Raw genomic sequence first — 24,550 nt, 5'->3', positions numbered from 1 at the left:
AGCGACACACATGCTAGCAGAGTTTTGACATTATGGCAACTGTACAAGTTAGCGAGGCTGAAAAAGTGTACATTCTACACGGTATACGGGTGAGTTTTTAACAGTTACACCGCAGCCTTTGACCTCTGTATATAATAAATCGATAAATGCCACGACGGTTATTTGTGCTCCACAATAATTAAAAAAATCTAGCTAGCCGTGTTAGCGTTTACTAACTCTGAGGCTGTGCTTTTGACATGTTGATTGTTATCATCAGGATGACTTAAGGGTGGATGGGAGAGGCTGTGAGGACTACAGACACATGGAGGTAGAGACCGATGTGGTGTCCAACACAGATGGCTCGGCCAAAGTCACACTGGTAATGTACAGTATTTGCATCAGAAGTCCGACATATTGGCTCATTTTCTGTTTAAAGAAAAGGAAGATGCTCTAAAACTATTCTATTTGTAGATATTCTATCCTGTTAACACCTCCAACTGCACATGCTACTACTTATTAATTTAGTTAGTATTAGTATCCGAGCCTAATATGCACTGTCTTCTTTATCCTGTTATTTTCTGATATGTTCGGTTTTATCTCTCTTTCAGGGGCACACAGTTGTTCTAGTTGGGATTAAGACTGAAATTGGGAAACCAAGACCCATGGTGCCAAATGAAGGCTACTTGGAGTTCTTTGTTGATTGGTAGGTATGGTGCATATTGAGCTTTATAAACTGATTAAATCTATATTCTTTCATGGTATATATATCCTGTCATATGCTGCAGCCACAGCAGCTTCATAATAGAGACATGGAAATGTGGAAAACCTGCTCAGAGTAGATTGAACAGTGTATACCAACATAACCATAATCAATTAGCCCAATTATGTCAAACACTCATTCAGAAGTGAAAACAAACTTTCTCTATAATTTGTCCATTGCTTTGAGAGAAGAGCTGAGGTAAGTGTGGTCAGTCAAAACTCGCATCAAAATGACACATTTTGAATTGAATTCAAATATGAAATTGTTTCAGACAAAAAGAAAATATCAGAAATAGTTTCTCGGTTTTTGGTAGTGTTTTGATGGATCTTTGCCACTAGGAGGTAGTGTTGTATCATCTGTTCCCTGTGAGATGCATCTCCAGCACATTCCAGTGATTGTGGACTTGCCAAAGAAAATATCACAATAAGAATAAAACATCTCAGACTGATAGATATTCTGTTACCTCATATTTTTACTGTCTTGTTTTCACCTTCACCTTCACTAGTTCAGCCAATGCTACCCCCGAGTTTGAGGGCAGAGGAGGGGAGGAGCTGGGGACGGAGCTGAGTAACACTCTCTACAAAGTCTTCAACAACAAACACAGTGTGGACCTAAGGAGCCTCTGTATCAGTGCAGGAGAACACTGCTGGGTCCTTTATGTGGATGTGCTGGTGAGTGGCAGCGTCCAGTAATGTTTGTCACTTTCAGAAAGGGCAGTCCAACACTAAAGCCCACACCTCATGCAAGGATGGGCCAGGTGTGCCTCTCTCAAGGTCTCATTTCATTTCTCATACTATTACCAAACAAGTGCAACACTGAATGCCTTTGAAGAAAGATTATCTAAAAGTTGTGCTCTGCTATCCACATTTGAATGATTAATTGTGACACACCCCTCTCTGTGACTGCAGACTTTTCGCCTCACCTTTGAGCTATAAACACTTTTACCTTCAGACCTGGATTGATGAATTCGTCCATCTGTGTCAGACGGACGAGTTTATTTGAAGTACAAACCTGCCTTTAGGATATTCGTTCAAATTAACAAAAGTAAAGAAAGGCTTCAAATGTCTGTCGTGATGTTTTATGATGTCATTACCCTAAAAAAAATCCTCTAATTTGAATAAATCAATTCATCGGAATAAATAATTTAGATAAATAAGTCTTTTTTTGTTAAATCAACTTTCCTTAATGAATATAAGTTGTAAGTTTCATTGGCATAAATCCATGTAGCATTCAGTAAATTCTGACTTTTGGACTTTACAAAAGAGTAATTGGAAATTGGATACCACAAGTCAGAAACAATACTGTGCAGCCACCACTGGAATGTAATTCTAAAAGTAGTGTAATGTAGTTAATATTACTGTAGCTTCATCTATCTCTGCAACTGTTCAGAAAATACCAGGTTGAAACTGGATTAATTGACTTGAAAAAATAAATAAAGAAGGCTGCGCAGCATTTCAGTGTCGATTTAGAATTTGAATGTTAACGTCATGAATAAAGCTTCAAACTTTTCAGATGAGTTCTAAAGTCAAGACATACATATGTTGTAAAATGTATGTAGAATTCACAAAAATGTATGTTTTGTTTTTTGGCTGTTGTACATCAATTTCTATTCCTGCTTGTATGATAAGATATGATAACCAGTCTTTCTATCTAAAACATTTTTTGATAAATCGTGTAGAGCCGTTCAGTTAATAGGGGGTATAAAGGGATAAACCAAAGCAGCACATTTTTACATAAGAATCGGCTTATTTGGGTAGTGCATATTCGGTTCCATGGTCCTCACTAAGGTAAGACGCTGATATGTTTCCACAGCTGCTGCAGTGTGATGGAAACCTGTACGATGCCATCTCAATAGCTATAAAGGCAGCTCTCTTCAACACAAAGTAAGTGAAGTGTTACACAGGTGTTTGTTTGGGTCTGGGAAATTCTTACAGTATATATAGAAATGAATGCTGACAGTCTCCCGATTACCTTTCTGACAGAATTCCCAAAGTGCATATATCAGCTGACGACGAAGGAGGGAAGGAAATTGAGCTGTCAGATGACCCGTATGATTGTATGAGACTTAATGTAGAAAACGTTCCTTGTATAGTGACATTGTGCAAGGTAAGCTCACTTTCTAAAACCCAGTATGACACAAACAGTGATGCATATACACCACATGGCTGCCCTGACACCGCCTGCTTTCCTGCAGGTGGGCCACCGGCACGTCGTGGACGCGACTCTGCAGGAGAAGGCCTGCTCTGTGGCGAGCCTCATCATCTCTGTCACACACAAAGGCACTGTCACCTGCACGAGGAAGGTGGGAGGAGGCAGCCTGGATCCAGAGAGCATCTTCGAAATGACAGAGGTGAGTTGAGCCCTCCTCCCTATCTGGCCTCCTCTTGCCTCCAGCTGAAGCGCTGGCATTATGTGATTTTATTTAAATATACCTTGGTTAAAAAGAAGAGACCCTAACCCTAAAACTAACCCTAGCTCTGTCTGATGGTTAAAAGATCTGCCTACCAGCACCTCTAAGATCACTTATTTACAGATTATATTTCATATCCCCCCTTCACCCGCAGAATTTGTAATTTTTATACTTCATTTTTTGTATAGATAAAATAAACAGGAAACAGCCTGTTAGTTACTGAACTTTAGAGGTGCAGGTAGGCTGATTCTACTAGAAATTTGCAACTTTCAAAAGTATGGTAAACATAAGAGACTGACTTTTTAATTTTAATTTTTAATAATTTCAATATAATGTTAATAGAAAGGTAATAGAAGTATTTTGTTTTTCCAGGCAGGTAAACGGGTCGGGAAGGCCCTTCATGCTCCGCTCATGAAGCTGCTGCAGCAGGAGGAGAGTTTGGGAAAGAATCAACAGAAAGTTGGCTTCCTTGGTTAACATCAGCGCATGTATACAGCATTTTCTAATAAAACTTAAAATTTCTACAACCTTCCTGTCTTTGTGTAGATACACTGTTTTGTGCTCTTGGTGTTTTAATAACAAAGTTACATGAAGATGTAAGATCTGACTGAAAGAATCCTTAAGTTATGGCTCATGACTCTTGTCACGGCCCTGATGTGAAGAGGTGCAAGTGATTATCTGCCATCGGTGTTGAATGTGCAGATACCTTTCTGCCCAACCACACGTTAACTCAGAAAAATCTGATTCTGAACAATAAAATATTGGAAAATACAGGATTACTACCGCCAAAAATATCACTGTGTGGCTTTGTTAGCCACAGATCAAGCAGCTGATGCATGGAGATGTTATCAGTAATGAGAATAAGCAATCAGAGGGAATGGCACAATGGGAGGGTCAGTGTTATTCTAACCCCCATGGGTCTGGAGGTGTATTTTCAACAGCACAGACTGAACAATTACAGATTTGGAATATTATAGGAATACTACAGGCAGCAGTGTGTCTCTATGATCTTCTCACTCTTCCACAAGTACACGCTGCTACTTGTCACGTTGATCATGCACTATAATGTACATAGGCTACAATATAGTACAGAATTGAGTATTAAATGTATGCTTTAGAGACTACTATAGATTCAAGACAAAAGTGACATGAGGGTGGGACTGAGAGAAAAAGGTGTTAATTACAAATTTGACTGCCACTTCAGCACCACGGACAGCACCATGGATTTATCAATACACAGCTACTGGTATTTCATGGTCATAGTCGGGGCATTAGATGCTAACTCAAACAAACCTCAGTCTGATAAAGGATCAGTGAATCAGACTTCAACTGAACAAACCCACTGCCCCTGCACTCTCCCTACTACCAGGGCATGGAGATGGGGGGATGGCAGGTTAACAAGGGGGATGCATTTTGGTCATTTTGCTTAGAAGGAGCAAATCACCTACTGCATCAGAGTGATTTACATTTGAATACACATAGATGAACCTGTGTAATCACCAATAACCAGTGGTCTGGTTTCACTAAAAATCAAGTAAATCCATCAAATGACGCTGCTGAAGAGTCTATTATACACAAATAACTTGTTTTATTGTTAAACTCTAAAACATCCTGGTGCTTTTGTTCATTATTTTTGGGTGACAGTCAGTACTCTGGCGAGTTAGCAGATGTGAAATCAGCACTGCAGGATTAGGACAAAATGCACAGGAAAAGTCCAGACTCTCTGCGTCCTTTTGGTTTTGCCACGTCAGTCGAGGATTGTGTAAAATGGAAGACTTACAGAAAGTCCAGATGTGACTCTGGATCATTTCCACTCTTCCCTCAGACTGTTGTAGGGTGTGTGCACTGGCTGAGAGGAGGCAGGTCCAAAACAAACTCCTATTTATGGCTGGAGCTCTCGCTGCAGATTCTCAATGGAAAAAAATCTATAGAGAGAATTGCTCAAAAAATGATACAGAACTTAAAATAAGGGATGACACTGCATGAACCTAAACAAGTAATTCAAAGCTGCTAAAGAGACTTTTTTGATTTCAGTGACTCACTGCAGCCAAAAACACCTGGAAATATTTAAATCTTTCCAAATGAGGCCATACCTAAGACTTCCAAACACCTTTTGGCCAACTTTTAGGAAAGAAAGTCTTTCTTTTGAAGATTAAACTTGTCTTGCCAAGAAATAACCTGTAACCGACTTATTTAGGCATTTATGCCACAGATGAGTCAGTGTTTGTTTATTTCTTTTTAATACACTCCGATGAAAGCTCACAACTGTTTCACACAGTCTCGCCCTGCCAGTCTCCACCTGCATCCCAGACCTGGCTCGCTCGGTCAGTACTGGCCGTCCACATGAAGTGTCTGGAGCCAGATGAGACGCGCACACACACAAACTCCTGAGGTCAGATTGTTATTCCTGCAAATGGCTTTGGACGGCAGTATTTTTCCCTATTTGGAGAGATGAGAGGGAGGGTGTGAGAAAAACAAAGAGAGAGAGGGAGAGGGAGAGAGAGGGAGAGGGAGAGGCTGAGATAAATTGCAAAGCATCCACGTTGGAGCAGCCTTATTCAACAAGTCCAAGCATGGAGTTCAAAGGAGTGTGTGTGCTGCTGGGAGTCCTACTACTGGTGACCTGCTCACTTCAGCAGACCCCACCGAAGAGGAAGCCAGTGAAGAAAGGTAGAAAACATCTGGCACATCACAATGTGTAGGAATAAGAACCAATTCTGTGAATATCATATTTCTGCTGTGTCTACTTTCAGCATGTTTTCTTTATGGTCATGTGCTCAAATCTCTCTGAGTGGAATTTCCTCGTGTCTCTGCTGTTGTTGGAATCAGATTCAACAAATGATGCTGCCATTGAACAGCTGCAGAAACAGATCAACGACATCGTCCAGGAGCTCAACCTGCTGAAGGAACAACAAGCCCTGCAGACAGGTAAGCTCGACTTCTAAACAACTGGATCATCTTTTTTTACTTTAATAAAGGAATGCAAATAATTCTCTGAAGAAGGGCTCTATTACAAAAAAAGTTGCCAGGGCTTACAGTGGTTTTAACCTGATGGAGTCTGGGCTCAGACCAAGCCTGGGAAGGCCACCTGGGCTGCCCCAAAACTCCCAGTTTTACTGTGTGTCAATCAGTAGTGCATGATATGAGTGACTGCAAACTTTTTGTAAGAATTTACAACATCAACTGATGCAGGTTGTGTATTATTATGCAATCTTGTGGTCCTGTCTTTTAGAGGGGCCTTTGTCATCATCAACAACAACAACAACAACAACAACAACAACAACAACAACAACAACAATAATAATAATAATAATAATAATAATAATAATAATAATAATAAAAATAATAGTAATAGAAATAGTAATAATATACAGAAGAACAAGAAGAAGAATAGCAATTGTAACACAACTACTACTACTAGTACTACTACGACTAATAATAATACCTTAAATAATAATAGTAATACCTTTTAAAATGAGTATCTTTCAAAAACAAAGTGACAAAGTGCTTTATAGTCAGACAAGGAATAAAAAGTAAATAAAATCGAAAGGGAAAAGAAAAAACAGATTTTGGTTAATACTTGGCCCCAGATCATCTGCCCCAAAGTCTGTTGTCTGGTGTTTGGGGCGCCCCCTGTTGGTCCCCTTCAAAATGCTTCGGCTGTTCAGTGTGAAGAAGAACTAAGAACAAAGAAGAATCAAAGATACCTGCCAAGATTTATGATGATCTGACTTCTGCTATTGGCTGTTAATCATAGCGCCACCATCTGGCCGATTGGAGTCATATTTCTCGGGAAGTACTTGCCTATCTTTTGCAGTTATGGATCAAAGTTTCAGGTCTCTTATTTTTTCCAGTTCACAGCAAATTGATCATCAGCACAAACTCAATTGGGGTTTGAGCCTCAATTATCAAAAACAATTACGACAAATACCATCAGCTAAGAGAAAGCCATCGAGTGAAAATATGTTTAAAGAACAGATTTTATCAGGCAGGAATTTCCACAACTGAGGGGCCCAGAAAGAGCAAGGACCTGGTTTATATTGTGCTGTTTTAAACCAGTGACCATGCAGTCATTGACACACAGACCACCTGGGGCCAGGTGACATGTGGAGGGTCAACAGGGGTCAAATACCTTTTTTTTTTTTTTTTTTTTGGCCTTAAAGCCCCCTAACAGGCTAATCCAGCGATGGGTGAGATTAAATTAAAGTTGCAGATTAGCCGTTAAAGCCTCTGTCTTCATCTTCCAGCCTTAGAAAAGCATTTCTGTGGCTCAGCCTTCTTCATGATGACCTGTGGAGGTGCGCAGCCAGCCACCCATATCATCATTTATAATTTCTGTTTGCAGTGGATTACAACATGAGTGTTTTAAGGTGTAGTTGAGTGAATTTGATGGCGTGACATAAGCAACATTGTTCAGGGCCCCCAAGTTTATTAAAGCTGGAGTCAACAGTCTGAAGTGTGCTTCTCTTGAATATAAAGACAGATGGGATACACGTGTAGCCTTTGAAGCTGCAAGTATTAATCTGGAAAACACATGGCACAACCTTCTCTGACCTCTCGTTCAGAACACAAAATGATATCCAGTTGTTCCTGCAAATCCAAAAAATCTTCAGTACAGAAAAAAGCATCATGTTCCACATTATGTCTGAGGATCCAAAATAGCACAGGACTGCTTTTATTCATGTTCTCAGAGGACAGCTCTCAGAGATAACAGGATACTGTCTTATCTCCAAATGTAAAAAATGAAAAATGACACTGAGTCACAGTTTATCTAACCTTCTGCTCCCCTTTCATTTTTCTTTTCAGTCTGTTTGAAAGGCAAAAAGATTCATGGCAAGTGCTACCTGGCTGACCCTGTGAGAAAACGCTATCACACTGCCAGCGAAGACTGCAACAACCTGGGCGGAGTCCTCGGCACGCCCACATCCAGCGATGAGAACGACCAGCTCAGAGACTACCTCCGCCAGAGCATCGGGCCCAATGAGCAGGTCTGGCTGGGCGTCAACGACATGATGACCGAGGGCACCTGGGTGGACCAGACCAGCTTCAGCATTACATACAAAAACTGGGACACGTCCAACAGCCGGTCCCCTCAGCCGGACGGCGGCCAGTCCCAGAACTGTGCTGTCCTGTCCGGGGCCTCCCGCGGGAAGTGGTCAGACGAGAACTGTCGTGAGGAGAAGCCCTCCGTCTGCCAGTTCAACATCGTTTGATCGCATTTATCTCATCATAGACTGTGCATGGTTATAGCTGCTTTCACTCTTGCTGCAATGCCACTTTGTCTGCTATTCTAAAAGGAGTTTTAAGCCCGTGGTTCTCAGCTGGTTTTGCATCTGGACCAAGTTCTGATCTAGAGGTCACAGTCATAAAGCTGTTATTTTTGACTGAAGTGATGTGGTGATGTGTCATTTGCAGCATTCCTCGTGGTCACAATAAAACCAGGAAGAACAAAGCTCTGTCTAGAATAAGTGAGATACTATGGGACATCATCTCCTCTAAATGAATCCATGATTTCTGCTTTCATTTTCAAGATTTTTGTACATGAAAAATAAACTTTCAATTTTTCCAATAATGTCAAAACATGTATTTTGGATGTTCATAATTCAAAATACCTGCAACAAAAGGTGTGTGTAGGTGCTGGCACCTTTCACAAATCAAAACTGGGTGTAACTTTCCATCATTCCCACACATCCACACCTCTAGTGCAGCAGGTCCATGACTCACTGGTCGAGAACCGCTTGTTTAAACTCAGGCATCCCTTCACAACTACTGTGTTTGAACGACAAGACTCGCACGGAGCCAGAATTATCAGTGATATTGCATTAACATTAAAATCTTCAACCACGTTCTTCTAAGAGATTATTTCAGTTTGCTAGTCTTGTAGTCTCCTATAATGTCTAGCCTGATGTAACCTGAAAAATTACCATTAATAAACTATGACAACCCACTCCTCTGCTGTCATTTCCTGAAGGAAACACCACACATATCCGCTTTCCTCAAGTGTACGAGTGCTATCGATCAGCTCATGTCACTCTAAGCTTTCCCAAAATGTCAAACGCCGCTCCTGAATCTCAAACGGCTCAAAACCGAAAGGCAGAAGCAGAAATGCAGACCTCACTTTGAATCTAATGCGTGCGTCTGCAAGAAATTTGGTGCAACTACAAATGGCTTCCACATTTGTTGTTTCCAGTAAAAACTTCTCCACGGTAAACATTGGCTTCCACCCCACAGTCTGAAGTCTTCCACACCCTCCTCCAGTTTTTCGTGGCCCGAGTTCCTGTGGTTGAAATTGTTTTCACCATGCAGAACGCAAAAGACGAATGTGACGGTCATTACCTCAAGAAACTGTTCCCGCACTGCAGCATTTTCCTTGAATTTATTGCAAAAACAAACTAAACTGTATTTACAGAAAAAACAAATCTCTTAAAAACAGACTAGTAAACAATACACAGTAAAAACACTTTAAAAAACAAGGACCAAAGGTACTCGCACATTCTTTTCATAGTCCCTCCTCAAGTCCATGCCCCATGGGCAGAGATTTAATAAAACTAAGCAAATCAAATCGATTTTGTTGCTTTCTTGTTGAGAGTTGATTGACATCACTGTAATGTTTCTTGGGTTAGGCACGGCCAGAAGGTGATTAGCTTAGCTTAGCACAAAGGCTTGAGACGAGGAAACAGCTAGCATGGATCTGCTCAAAGATAACAAAATCCATCTTCCAGCTCCTCTAAAGCTCACTAATTAATATGTAATTTATCCAAGTCATATAAAAATCAAAGCATAAACAAGACAAGGCTTTACAGGGACTATTTCTTGGTTGGGTACAGTGACTTCAAGTAACGACAAGACACCAGGAAGTCACTGTACAGATCAAACAGACATAATGCATAAATTAGTGATCTTTAGAGATGCTGGCAGGTGGATTATGCTATCTTTGGACAGAGCAGGCTAACCGTTTCCCCTTGTTTTGAGCCTTTATGTTATGCTAAGCTAACCAGCTGCCAGCTGTGGCCTTATTTTACTGGACAAACATGAGAATGGAATTGATCGTCTCATCAAACTGTTGGCAAGAAAGCGAAAAAGTATCTCCCAAACTTCCTTGAAAGAAGAGGATCGTAGCATCTACTCTTGAAGCTTTAAAAAAGACTGACAGAGACGACGTTCACGCCGTATTCAGATGCTCATTGAACACGGATTCCCTGAGTGTGATCAAAGCTCACATCAGTGCAGCCTGGAGATACTCTGCAACGTAACGAGAATTTAGTAACAGCGGTCCATCGTGCAGTTACAGTCCTGACTGCACTACAAGGACTCCTCTGTTATTGGTGGCTGTGGCTCCAAGTCAACACCGGAGAGCCGGATTGTGTTCATATCGCCGGTGCTCTTGAACGTGTACAGTTCATTGTCCACCATCCTGCGGTCCTCGAAGCCGAGGCTGTCCTGGCGGTCAATAGGAGTGCGCGGACGGGGAGGGATGAAACTCATAGACGGATCCAGGAACGTCTTGTCCCGGTCCATCTCGGGCCCTTGGTCCGGCTCTCTGATTACAGGCAGCTCTCCATCAGTGGGGCCTGAAAACGTCTGATAAGAGTCCACCTGCATCCCTTTGTAGCGGTCCTGAATGCTGTCGGCGTAGCTGGAATCACCCAATAGGTGGCCGTACACCATCGTCTCATCTATGGAGTCGTAGACGTGGGACTCGTTGTCAGACCGACTTTTGCTGAAGTGTCTGTCACCTGGGCGGAAGATATTCCCTTTCCCCATGTAGATGGATGACTCCTTGTTCATCTTGTCTTTTTTCTTTTTCCTGTTTGAAAAGATAAAGGCAGACCACAAACAATAAGAAAGAGTCGACAAAAGCCACCAGCTACAGGCCAGTCTTAAAGAAGACATAAAAAATAAATACCAATCGACCAGTTCAAAAGGTCAAAAACATACTTTATCCAACAAACCTCTAAGACTTTAACAATGAAAACTGACAAACTGTAGTAAAATATTTTCTAATGTGTCAAAAATATAACTAAATAATACATCAATAAACAATACTGTTGGTAAAGAAAAATGACATCAAGTGTAAAAAGAGTATATATCTTTACGTTATATTTTCCCGCTGTACTCACTTTGTGACGATGCATACGACAACCAGCACTATGATCAGAAGTAAAAGAGCTCCTGCTATCCCGAGAAGGATGGCCAAGAGATCTGTAGAGGCAAGAGGAAGACATTGTAAAATATAATCCTTTTGTTTGTAATATGTTTTGTGTGTTTGGCCTAAATTAGTCCTGCTTGCTTACTGGTCTTCTTCTCCAGAACGATTTTGGTCACTGCACCAAACTGTCCCTCCTCTGGTACGCAGTTGGACATGTTGAGATAGAAACTCTGCGGCACCAACAGCTTGTCCTCCGCCTCCTCGTCCTCCCTGCGGCTCATGATCTCCTCCTCGTGGCCCAGCATCTTCACCTTGATGGCGGTGTGCCTGTCATTGCATTTGGGCTGGCTGAGGTTGACAAACTGCATGTTGGCCTGGTACTGGCTCGGGAGAGTGACGATCCAGGACACGGTGGAGGAAGGCCTCATGCCCTGAGGCCAGTTGGGGGTGGCCAGCAGGGTCGGGGACGGCATCTTTGGGCTGACTCTGTAAATAATGGTCTCTAAAAGGGGATGGAAACAATTCTGTCAGTACTGACTAATTTCTGCTGGTCTACAAACTTAAGAGGCATCTCCAGCATTCATGGTGCAACAGTGCCCCCGTGTGGACTTCACAGGTAAAGTGAATGTGCTGAATTGGTTGCAGTGGAAAATCACAGCAGACAGCAGCATGACAGATTTTAGTAGTTATTTTCTTGAATAATCAATTCATTGTTTGGTTTATAAAACGTCGAAAAATAGAGAAAATGACAATTTCCTGGAGCCCAATGTGACATCCTCAAAATTACCAATCATTTCAGCCCTGGCTCTTATGTCAAACATGACATGACTGGATGTTTAGTGCATTTTCCTGTCTTGCTACATCAGCCTATTAATTCTCCTCATCTGTCTCACCCACACTGCTTCTACTTCTTCTGTTACTGATTTCCTGCATTACCCAGAATGCCTTTCAGCAAAACACTCAGCAAACATGTCCACACTTCAGTTGCTGATGAAGTGCAGGCACAGTTGTTCAGAGCAGTTAAGCTACATTTTTGTGGTTGAACTACAAGCAGTACTCTTTTTGTTGTAAACACAACACTGACATACTGTCACCTTATACAAATAGATTTTTAAGGGAACGGCTGCTTATTTGCATGTCTGGCAGTTATGGAGTAACATTATCATTCAATCGAGTCGTGTTTCTGTCTACCTGGTGACTGTAAATCCACTAATAACTATTCTTTAGTTCTGACTTGGTCTGAATTAACTCCTGAGACGGATATCTGGCACTTTAGCTGCTACATGCTCTGTTCACCAACTAGTCGCTAACTGTGTCTGGTCTGAGTTTCCTGCTGGACAGGTAGTGTACAGTGTGTTTATCAGAGTGCTACAGACGACAGTGATGAGAGCAGAGAGACTAAACCCAACCAGGAAAAGCTGCAGGCTGTAAAACTCAAAAACATTTACCGAAAGACACTAAAACCTGTTTTTTAAAAAGGCAAATATCTTCACATCACATTGTCTGTTTTCCTGGCATCAGAGCACTTGTTTCTTTAATGTTGAATTTAAAATCATCAACAGCAGACATTTCAACTTGTCATAGCAGGAAGCACAGATGATACTAATGGCATTAAAAACTACTCTGTCCCACTAATTATTGTGTATTTGCAGTAATTGGTGGTCATATGCAGGTGAGTGCCATCATCCACTTTAGAGCACCCTGAAATCCAGAACGCTCTAATGTGGATTAAACCACAAACGGTCAATATACTAGATCTGAAACAATTAGCTGATAAATTAGGAAATTAAACCTTTCAGGCATTTTTCAAGCAAAAATGACAAAAAAACAAATTCTGGTTCAAGCTTTTCGGAAGCTGCTTTTGTTTGACATATATATCTATATATATATATATATATATATATATGGACGGCTCAATTTTTGAGTAATTTTCATTACTTTCTGACCAAATGATGAATTGATTAACAGAGAAAATAATCTGCAGATTAATCATTAGCTGCAGCCTGCAGAATATCCACGTCTTACCTGGAATCTCCTGACTGTAGCTGACGTTGAGGAAAGGCCCCCTGGTCTTGGTGAAGTTCTGGACTGTGGCTGTGACAGAGATGTTGGCGTGCACCTGAACTTTCTGGATGACTCCGTTAAAGCAGAAATCTCCAACAGAAACTCCATTGTCCTCTGCCACGTGCATGAAGACAGACTGATTACACTCCTGGCCAGGCAGGGACTGTCGAAGACTCCCCGTGGGCGACGTCAGATCCAACGTGCTGTCCTGAGGGATGCTGAGGTGCCAGGTGAAGCTGTGGAGGGGCATCCGTAGGCAGGAATCCAGCTTGGGCACGGTGAGGAGAGTCGGGGAGCATGACGCCACATTTTGGCAGCCTGTTATCAAAAGGCGCAAAATGAGAAAGAGAGTCAAGTTTCTAACTAAAGGAACAGCCCAAGTTATACTTTCAAAAGATACACAGCTAACAAAATGTTTGTTTGGACTTAAAGGAATAGTTTGACATTTTTGAAATGCACTAAGTAAGCTACAGCCAGCAGCCAGTTAGCTTAGCTTAGCTTAGCTTAGCGCAGAAACTAGAAACAAGGGGAAAAAGCTAGCCTGGCTCTCTCCAAAGGCAAGAAAATCCACCTACCAATGTCTCTAAAGCTTACTAATTAATCTTGTTTGTTTAATCCTCACAAAAACCAAAGTGCAGAAATGACACACTGCGGTTTTAAAGGGGGTTAAGTGCCTGACTATTTTTTGTTTAGGCAAGGATACTTCCTGGAGTCACAGTGACAACAAGACTCTAGTGAGCTCTGTAGGTGCCTGGAGGCAGATCTTGCTACCTTTGGACAAAGCCAGGCTCCCATTTCCAGTTTTTGTGCTAAGCTAACTGGCCCTAGCTTTATATTTACAGTACAGACACGAGAGTGGTAACTCTCGGCAGGAAAGATAATAGTGTGTTTCTCAAAATATTGAACTATTCCTTTTACTTTGATAGACCTTGAAACATCTTACCAAGAACTTTACTGGCGGTCAGGCGCACGTCTTCATTTGGACAGTCGAGGAAGGAGAGGCTGGCCTTAGTGCCTGCAGCAACGATTATCTTCTCTTGAACATTAGAGTCGATGCTCATCTCACAGTAGGGATCTGAACCCACTTTCTCTATCTGCAGGGACACTCCTTGGTGTTTGGTTAGATCCACTGTACAAAGCACTATGAGGGAAACATAGAGAGACAATATTTTAATGATCAGAAAGGAAGTCTTTATCTTAGCTTTTATTGTGATATGTACAGCATAATTGCATTATAATAAAAATGTGTTTCGCATACCAATATCACAGTTTAATGGACAAGAAAAAACCTGATCTGAGCCAAGTTTTGATCTAAAATTTCTAAATTATTGCTTTTTATGGGTCAAGTCATGTAAGTTTGGACTCACAGAAAGAAATGACATATGTCCTGGCTCTTTTTGTAAAACAGAAGCAAATTATGAATGCGTTATTTTGTATGGAAATGTCAAACATTGAAAAGTAACATCAATATACAACAAAATAAGGGATAGTAGTTTTGGGTCAAGCTGTACATACTGAGCAAGGATGCATGTAATTTTCCAGGAAACAGTGTCACAACTTGGGAAATGGGTTAAAAATAGTTTTCATTGGGCAACAGACAGAATTATTTTTATCCAGATGGTCAGGAGGGTCTTGTGCCTTGTTTAAAGATCAGCTGATTATTATTTTTCCAGATAATCAGACACTTAGCTCTGTGACTCGAATGCAATGTGAGGCACCAGAGGCAGAAACTGGAACTCAAATTTCAAGTTTCTTCACAAGCTTACAAATTTCTAGTTATATACATCAATAAAACAAAATCAGCCTGCTCAGATCTGTTCAGGAAAACAACGGTAAGTGAGCGTGGAAAAGGCGACCTTTAGGACAAGAATGAAATCTGAAGTTACGACAGAACTGGGATCAGCCAACCCACCACGACTCCCTGCTCTTCATGTTTTAATACTGTACCTGGATGACCGCTCCTCATGACAGAGACTTTGTAGCTCAAGGCAAGTCCTTGTAGCGTCCTGTTGGTTTCACAGTTCTTCAGCACCATGCTGAAGCTGCCCTGCTGATGCTCCGGCTGAGGATCCGTCAGAGTCAGCTTGGTCACCTTATTGCCCCCTTTCTGGTACTGCACCTCCACTTCATTTTTGAGGCACTCTGGAGCCGTGTGATCCAGGAAATGCATCGTGTAGTTGTGCATGCCGGGCACCTTGAAGTCCCACTGCATCTGCTGGTTATCAGGAAAATCACTGGGATAGTTGGCTGTGATGAACTTTGTGTCTGATACACCTCGTGGTAGGTTGACTTTCACTATGGCAACCACTGGAGAGAAACAAGGAGAGAATACTGTGGTGTGAAACATGCAAAAGAAGGCATCTATATACCTTAAATACATCATTTTAAGCCTGTAAAGCAACACCTAAAGACAAACTTGCTCTTTTTATATTAGATGATGATTAGAAACTATTTACAACTATGGTTTTGGTGACGTATTTTAATATTTTTAATAATGAAAAGAACAATATTTGCTCAGAGAAACTGTGTTGGCTGAGAGTTAAATACAGTGGATGAATGCTATATGGACAAAAGTAAAACTGCACCTCTAGGATGTTTTCCTGGTTTTATCTAATTTCAGCTGAAATGTCTTGACGTTTGATATGTAGTGATGTCTTTTCGTCACATGTGAGATGGACCAACTGTTTGGCATGACACTGAAATATAAACTAACAAACTAACTTACTGCTGGTCTCAGGCCCAACAGTGAGTTTGAAGTCAACAGGATCCAGCTTCCTGTCCCCAGGCACCTGTAGAGACATGCGGCCCTTGTAGCGAGCCTGGATGGTGGTCACAGTTCCTCCTTTGCAAAAGGTACCAATGGTTGCTGGTCCTGTGCGCAGATACGTAAGAAGTGAGTATGTGTGGCCATCTGGACAGGTGTCCTCGTTGGGAATCTGCCGCATTCCAGGCTCTGGAAAGTCTAGCTGGAAGGCCCGAGTTGAGACCACTTTCAGATCCCAGGTGAAGGTCCGATTGAAGTCTGGGAACAGTGAGGACTCGGCCTGAACGATGTTACCCGAACAGGAGGCCTCTGTGCAGTCTGGATTTTGTAGAGAAGAGCACATAAGCAGATTGACAGACACTAAGAGATTGTGAATGCTGTAGGTTCACAGTCAAACATTGTTGCCACCTGAAGAAAAATATTAAACAACGTCTCCATCGAATTCTTATTTTTGTGACCTTCATACCAATTTCTCTGTTGATCTCCACACTGAAGACATCCTGAGGCTGAGGACAGGTAAACTCTACTGAGGTGTTGGTGGGATCTTTCAGGGTGAGACGCTGAGTGTTGCACGTCTGTTCAGGCGCCTTCTTCTCACACACACTGCAGTCGGGCTCGCTGGTCACCCTACTGATGCTGATGATGGTGTTGGGATCAGGGGTCACGGACATCATTCTGCCACCTACCACAACAGATGAAAGTTAGCTTTCAATGCTAACTCTAGATTTACTATATTATAAAAAGTGATTATGTTTGGTGTCTTTAATGAAGCATCTTTCTATCACGTCTTCGACATACTGTTCTGTAAATAAACAGCTACGTGTTTTTCTTTGCCGTATGAACAAACTGCAGGAACACTTGCCTCTTGGTGCTGCTTTGACAGCGAATGCTGTTGACTCAACTTCTCCTCCTTTGGGAACTTCTGTAGTTACAGTCGTCGCTCCGAGCAGATCCAGATGAGAAACTGGCCCACCCTTGCAGTAACTGTTAGTTTTGATCTTTCCGTCGCCTTTAGTTGTACTCACTGAGTACTGGTGACCATCTTGGCAATTTTCTGCTCCAGACAACTCCTTTAATCCACCAGGGAAGTCCAAAGTTAATACGGTCCTCTCTGGTACACTAATGTCCCACTTTAGCGATTTTTCAAAGTCCTTGAAGAGGTCAGGATCAATGTCTCCTGCAGCTGGAGTGCAGGAGGTCTTGGTGCATTCTGAGTAATGAAAAATGAAAAATGTCTCAATTTTATACAGTTTACGGGAATCTTTTTTAATTTTTTCGAATACTACAGAAAAAGAATGAGCCTACTTCAGTTTCATGGCTAAAAGGACAAAACATGACTTATTCATCTCTCTCTCTCTCTCTCTCTCTCTCTATATATATATATATATATATATATATATATATATATACACTTAACAAAAAATAAATACATAAGTATGTTTTTAAAATGCCATAGCAATTAAGAGATAAACGTTGCATAGAGAAATCAATACATATAATAATGCTGAAATAAATAAAAATATAGACATTAAATGCATAATTTAATAAATAAATTATCATTTATTCATACATATATTTAATTAATCTCTCCATTTCTTCAAATCCTAATGTGTTGATTTCTATATTTCTGTATTTCCAAGTTTATTTATTTAGGCATTTCTACATTTCTTCATTTATCTATTTCTATATTTCTGTTGTAGAAATTTAGAAATACAGAGTGCATGTAAAAATTAATTAAAGACATTTACTCATGGCCAAAAGAATTACTAAGAATTTCTTTTTGAATATTCACTATTGAACTATTTAAGTACTGTAATTATTCATTGATTTCAAATTTAATACAAAATTTATGCCAAATTTTTCTAGTAAATGAACTTAACACAGGTCTCACCTATTTTCTTGTTTATCTTCACACTGTACACATCCTCAGGTTTTGGGCAGCTGAACTCCAGCTGAAGATTTTCAGCGTTCGTCAGTGACTTTTCTGTCGGGCTACAGCTGGGAGTGGCGCCATCACCAGAGCACACTTCACATTCTGGTTCCTCTGGATTACGGCTAATGGCCACAGTTGTGCTGGAATCAACAGTTACAACCACTGATCGGCCCTCTGGAGGGAGTGAAAATGGAGAGAGTGAGACAGACGCCAGGACTGGGTTGCACCAGCTATTTGTTAGCCATGCTTCCTAAGGTCTTTCGCACTAGCTAATTTCAAACTAGTGACATTGTGTCCTGACAAAAAAAATAGTCGGGAACATAACCCCCGAAAGAAAAAGCAATTTGTAGTCTTTATACTTTTTTGTACAGGTTAAACAAACAAAATACTACACACTGTTGTCACGTGTTTTGCTAACTTTGAGCTTCCCCAATTTTGAGTCTTTGTTCGGTGCTAATTTTGCTATTAGTAGCTTCATATTTAGCATAAAGACGAGACATTCCTCTTGTCCAGCTCTAAGCAAGAAAGCAAATAAATGTTCCAAAATGTCAAACTCTTCCTTTAAGGAATGTCTGAGCTAAGCTAATGAAGAAGAGTAATTTGATTGCTAGTAAATATCTGTAGTGCTGTCTAATCAAAGTATGTAACAAAGCCAATGTAGCTAACTGTAAGCTAGCATAAGTGCCAAAAATAACAGTTGCAAGTTTCCAAACTATATACTAAACCTATCTATCTAAATGCAATCTACCAGCATTTGTAAATGTATGTATGATTTTGCTTTATTTACACATGATATACATGGAAATTTTTGTGTTAGCATTATTTATGCAGTTTAAAATGAGAGGGAAATACCCAATTATGCTAACCTAACTGTTATTATTATTTTGTCATTTAGCCATTTCTCAGTAACATTTTGTAGTTTGACGTTATTTTTGTGAAATGTACTTTAGAATCTTCTTAGTTTTTACATAATTATCACACAACATTTCAATCAAGTGTCAGATCAGATATGTCAGCAATTATCAATTAGCAGTAGTCACTACAATGAGTAATACCTTAGCAAGCTAACGTTAGCTTAGTCAGGTGGTTCAGTCAGCTGTAGCAGTTACACTTTGCAGTTGCTGGGTGTAAATATTGCATAACAGCTAATCTCTATTTAAGCACCAGTTTGTGTGGTGCAACCTGATTTAATTTAGTGATATTTGGTGACAAACATCCACCTAGTAACCACTTATGACTCGCTAAGTTTGAACTTAAATTCGACAGTGTTGCTAAAAGAGTAGAGCTTAAAAGAGTTTGTATTCAATAATTTCTTACTTAATGGTCCAGCAGAGGCCTGGAACAACACAGATTCCACCTGAGCCTTTGGCTTAACTTGCAGAGAGACAACAGCTTGGTCGGGCAGGTCTAAACGAGTAACAGAACCACCCCGACAGTACTGAGTCCGGCCCTTGTCGCTTGTTTTGGATGTAGCCACTAAATACTGGAACCCATTAGGGCATGGCTGTGACGTCTCCATCAGTCCCTCTCCAAGGATGTCCAGAGTCACGACTGTCTTCTCAGGTGCCTTGAGCTCCCAGGTGAAGGTTCTGGTGAACTCTATGAGGATGGAGGGTTGAGTTTCTACTGTTGTGGGGGTGCAGGTGTCCTTAGTGCACTCTGGATTAAAATTAAAGGCAAGAGGAGATTTTAAGATGAAGAAGAAGGTGAATACGCATGTTTATTAAATATATTGTGATGTTAATTACAGCAGAGGGGAGGTGCAGATTCAGGTGGTAACTCTCTTTTTGTTGGTATTTTCAAAGTAAGCCTTTACCTGATCCTGGTTGGTTCCCTGAGCAGAACAATTACTGCAAAACAAAGTGAGGCCGATGAACTCACCGATGGTGCGAGTAATCATCACAGTGTATGCCTGCTCAATCGGCTGGGAGCAGTTGAACAGCAGTTTGACCTTCTCCTCAGGTACCAGAGACAGAGAGGAGTGGCAGGACGTCTGTGTGCCATTCACCCCGCTGACTGTACACACAGCACACTGACCCAAAGGCAGCTCGGTGGACACCGTCACCGCCGAGCCCTTCTCTGGTTGGACCTCCGTCTGGAGGCATCCTGGGGGAAAAATTAAAACATGGAAGCAATGCAAAATGAAAACAAGGATCATTACTGCCAGCATTGTCTTGTTTTAACTGCTCATCAGCTGTCTCAGTGCACGCTGAGACACATTCCCATATTTGGACTTTGGAGTCTTTGGACATTTTTGCTATGATGACAGCGAGGGGGGGGGGGGGGGGGGGCGGGGGGGTGGCAGTGACGGTTGGTCACTCGCTCTGGTCCAGACTGAAATATCTCAACAACTATTTGATAGATTGCCATGAAATTTAGTGCAGACATTCATGGCTCCCAGATGACGTGTCCTGATGACTCTGGTGATCCCCAGACTTTATCTCTGGCACCACCATCAGGTCAGGTGTGTTTAGTAATAATTATCAAATATTAGCTTGTTAACACGCTAATATATAATGTAAGCATGTTTGCATTGTCTTTGTTAGCTTGCTGGTGTTAGCATTTAGCTCAAAGCACTGCAGTGCCTATTGTTATGCAAGGTATGATGGGAATTTTTCACTATTTTCTAACATCTTGCAAACAAAACAATCAATTGAACAAGATTAATGAAAAATAAAAATGAAAAAGCACCCTCCAAACATTGGAGGGGTTGAATGAATCGGATAGGTGCACATCAGTTCATTCACACTGAGCAGATGTCCAGCGTTCCTGTACAACAATTTAAGGTATCAATTCAACACCTCTGCAGTATTTTGGTGAAAACAGGAACAAAGGACACAAAGCAACGGTCAGACAGTTTGCTGTTGACGCTTGAGCAAACAGAGTGGTTCCAGGCACACCCTCCCCCATCCTACCCCCGTGCTGTGTAGTGATAAACCAAAGCAAATTCATTGACTTTTCATTATCGTGAGTCATCTAAGCTGTGAGTAAAGATAGAAATTCAAGGTGAACCAGTTTCAAAATCTATTCGACATCTGTGACTTAAAGCATGGCCTGGTCTATTTGAATACTTTCATACCTGAGCAGATGATAATAATTGCAGATATATCGATATCTGAGTTAAAGTCAGCTGATGAGCAACAAGGAATTGTAGTACAGAAATGGCAACACAGGTTTGAGCTCACTCAGAGTGTCCAATTTTCCAATCAAAATGTGCAGTTTAGTTTGTGTCTCAGTGTGTATGTTGGTCACAACTTAAAAATAAAACCAATGTAATGGATGCATGTTATGTGTTTATGTTAACAAAACTTACTATTAACCTATATATAATTATACATTTTTTTTATTTGCCCACAAATTGAGATTGGTAGCGGCCTCAAATATCCAGTATCTGTCAGGCTTAATTCCACACTTCCATGCTTTTTCTATTGGAATACTATTCAGAAGTATGTATGATATACACACATCTGCAGGCACAAACAGATACAAAGATATACTGCATGCAAATATTTACTGCTCTGCTTTCCAGAGATAGCTGTTTCCAACGAATACATACTTCTCATTATAATTACCGTACCTTCAATAAAACCTGTAACGCCCACTATGTCCTACATTGTTGTTGTACATCAATTAATAGCATTAATGTGCTTTGAAGGACCGCCCCACTTGTCCACATAATGATCAGCTACCTCTTATTCTGAATAAATATGCATTTATGGAGCCTTCCTCCAGTACATCTGGAGTATAGGGCACTCCCAAAGCATCTGCATAAATCATAATGTCAAAATACACCTGACATCACCTCTGGTGGCAGTTTTCTTGCTGCAGTGATGCAACGATTTGAATGAAAACACTTAGAGTGCTTTTCAAAGAATGTAACAAGGAATTCACACGCTGAACTTGCAGGGACTTGAAAGCAGCACAGAAGAATAATGCAGCATTTACATAAAATGTTGGCTAAAGGGCTTCTCTTGACAGTAAACAGTGGGTGTGTCGCAGATGTCAAAGGGTAAATATGTCAAACTGACATATTTAGAAGCAATATAGCAGTTTATATGATCACTTCTACAAACACTATAAGAGAGAATAAATTCACCATGCTGCTGGTGACTTTTGCTTTAAAATTAATTAAAATGCATAAGTTTGAATCTAACAAAAGATAACACGCCCGCCAGTTTCATAGTTCATCAGCAGATTGCTGGTCAATCATTAATGAAGCCATGATGAATTCAAGCCTCCAGGAAGCTCCATAAACGCCTCATAAACCCTTTGAAAATGGAGGTCTTCAAGTCAGAGCCGAGCGTTACTGCACTCAGACTGAATATGTGCTCCAGCCTCTCATCTCCACCGTCAAGTCGATCAATCATATATAATGTTGACTGACCTCTATTGTCGCTTAATTTACTGACGCTGAGCTTTTAAACGCAGCTCATTTCGCTTCACAGGGCTGCAGGTTTGCAGGAGGCTTCCGCCTGAGCACGTTTTACCACAGCACTTTCTCACATTAACTGTGGGTTTGATCCAATTGGCACAAATTTGACGCCACAGTTACGCATCGGTGCGTTTGTGGCGTTTGAGCACATATTTCTTTTAAAAAAGTGTCGCCAACGAAAGGCGATAAAGCTAAGAGGAAATAACCAAAGGAAGCTTCAACAAACATCAAATGAACATATGTTGCTTCCTGCTGAAACAGATTATTATCCCACCTGATGAATCGATGACCGTCAACAACACAAGTCCCAGGAGCGCGCAGGTCGCACGGAGCCGCATGTTCGCTAAAAGGAGGAGTTCCCCGGTTTGAAAGATGCAGAAAGTTAAAAAAAGATGAAAACGTAAAAGCTGCCCTCTCCTTCACAAAGACTCAGCAGTATTTTCATTCACATTACAGCAGCAGCGACGACGTTGACAGCCACTTCCTGCTCTGCGTTACCTGTACGCAGCAGCGCGGCGGAGGGCGTGGACCGCAGGTACGTTTACCTGCCCAAACTTGACGGGTGAGGACGATCGGGCCCTGCCGTTGTACCGTTGAGCCGAGGCACTGCTTAGCTGATAGACTTATGATAGGACGCTTTCCCTCACTGTGTGGCACAATGGCTGCCCTATTTATAAACGGCCAAACATGCCAAGGATTGTTGGCATCGGGCTGTGTATCCCCAAAACGAGGCAGAGGAAGGGTGTGGAGACTGCTCCAAGCAGGGGCTACTTCATGCTGGAATACGCAGAATTAATAATGCGACATGCCACCACAAATATAACTGCAAAGGGAATAATATCAGAGAGATAATGAGCAGGAATTCAGTTCTTTGAGGAGTATTTCTGTCAAAAATAAGCAATATCTTTACATTCAAAAGCTGCTGAAATGATGCTGAAAAATGAACTGAGCTTGGTGTCTGATGTGCAATAGTGGATCCATACTGTGAATAACACTCGCATGTTGCAGAGGCTCCCTCCTGCCTCCACATGCCTCATGACGCAGACATTCCTGCCCAGAAACATACCTGAGGGCAGGACCACTCACACACGCACACGCACACACACCTGAGCAATGTTTCTGAACACTTCCGCTGCACATCACCTCATTAACACATCCTCATTTTAATGCAAAATGGCCAAAAATCGACCTTGAATCAAACTCCAGACTCGCTCTGAACCCCCTTTTGCCTGATTTCACCTCTTCTTTTGCGCACACACAATCAAAGACGAGCGACACCGAGTTTTGTTTTGCTGAACCAGTCTGACAGCTTGCAGAGTGGGCGGTGTGGTGAATTTAAACAGCTTCAGAGAGTCTCAACAAGGGACCTCAGTGAAGAATCAGCAGCTGTCAGACTTCCCCCTCCCTTCAGATCCAGGACAGCCAAACATGTGCTGTGGGGAGTTTCATGGAAAGAGTTTCCTTTCTGATGCCTTTACATTGGAGTTCGTGGAGTTTTTGACAGAAAAGCAACTTCGTCTCATAGCTTTTGGTGCATTGTGTGTCAGTATGGAGACATTACAGGTTGTGTAATACACCAAAAGGTGTGATGACTGCTTGTTTATTGTTTACAGCCCACTAACAATGACTCTGATTGAACTGGAAAGGTCGAACATTGTGAAATGCTTGCTAAATTCTTTCTATATTTGTCATCTTCTTCCTCTTGTATTTATTTTATCTATTATTCAAGACCAGATATTATATAAGTACAATGAAAATAAGGAACCATGGATAAAAAGAAAACAGTATTTTAAATGAAAAAACACACTGAAAATGTTCAGTTACAAGCTCACTCAGAGCTCCAAGCACTTTAACACAAATAGCAGCATTTATTTCCAGCTGTTATTTGGTCTGATTCAAGGCCAGAGTTACAAAATGAAGCCGTGAACAGCCCACAGGAGGGCAGTAACACAAAGAGATGATCAGCATCAAGTTCTTATGTACTCTCAGGCCCGCAAATTGTTTCATTTAAATGAAGCGGATTCTGTCATTTACCTGCTTGTTATTTGATGAGTCCATC

The 24,550-nt window shown here is 41.3% G+C and overlaps 3 protein-coding genes across 3 annotated transcripts; 2 read left to right on the top strand and 1 right to left on the bottom strand.

Annotated features, from left to right (window-relative positions):
* exosc7 (exosome component 7) lies at positions 1-3,665 on the top strand. The gene is made up of 8 exons (XM_041955798.1): positions 1-89; positions 257-358; positions 588-682; positions 1,245-1,410; positions 2,552-2,622; positions 2,722-2,845; positions 2,934-3,089; positions 3,522-3,665. The coding sequence occupies exons 1-8, from the start codon at positions 33-35 to the stop codon at positions 3,624-3,626; spliced, it is 876 nt and encodes a 291-aa protein (XP_041811732.1). The 5' UTR covers positions 1-32; the 3' UTR covers positions 3,627-3,665.
* Positions 3,666-5,702: 2,037 nt separating this feature from the next.
* On the top strand, positions 5,703-9,091 carry LOC121619843 (tetranectin-like). The gene is made up of 3 exons (XM_041955771.1): positions 5,703-5,819; positions 5,979-6,077; positions 7,956-9,091. The coding sequence occupies exons 1-3, from the start codon at positions 5,723-5,725 to the stop codon at positions 8,360-8,362; spliced, it is 603 nt and encodes a 200-aa protein (XP_041811705.1). The 5' UTR covers positions 5,703-5,722; the 3' UTR covers positions 8,363-9,091.
* A 415-nt stretch (positions 9,092-9,506) lies between these two features.
* On the bottom strand, positions 9,507-22,983 carry cdcp1b (CUB domain containing protein 1b). The gene is made up of 13 exons (XM_041955447.1): positions 22,766-22,983; positions 19,941-20,165; positions 19,377-19,718; positions 18,018-18,233; positions 16,989-17,336; positions 16,593-16,808; positions 16,088-16,444; positions 15,310-15,669; positions 14,306-14,503; positions 13,324-13,680; positions 11,444-11,800; positions 11,270-11,351; positions 9,507-10,956 (listed from the first exon to the last, which is right to left on the bottom strand). The coding sequence occupies exons 1-13, from the start codon at positions 22,827-22,829 to the stop codon at positions 10,452-10,454; spliced, it is 3,627 nt and encodes a 1,208-aa protein (XP_041811381.1). The 5' UTR covers positions 22,830-22,983; the 3' UTR covers positions 9,507-10,451.
* Between the last annotated feature and the right edge of the window lie 1,567 nt (positions 22,984-24,550).

The sequence above is a fragment of the Chelmon rostratus genome, chromosome 16 (assembly GCF_017976325.1).
Source record: "Chelmon rostratus isolate fCheRos1 chromosome 16, fCheRos1.pri, whole genome shotgun sequence".
NCBI lineage: Eukaryota > Metazoa > Chordata > Actinopteri > Chaetodontiformes > Chaetodontidae > Chelmon > Chelmon rostratus.
The sequence above is the reverse complement of the archived record's forward strand: the minus strand, read 5'-3'. Positions and strand labels throughout refer to the sequence as shown.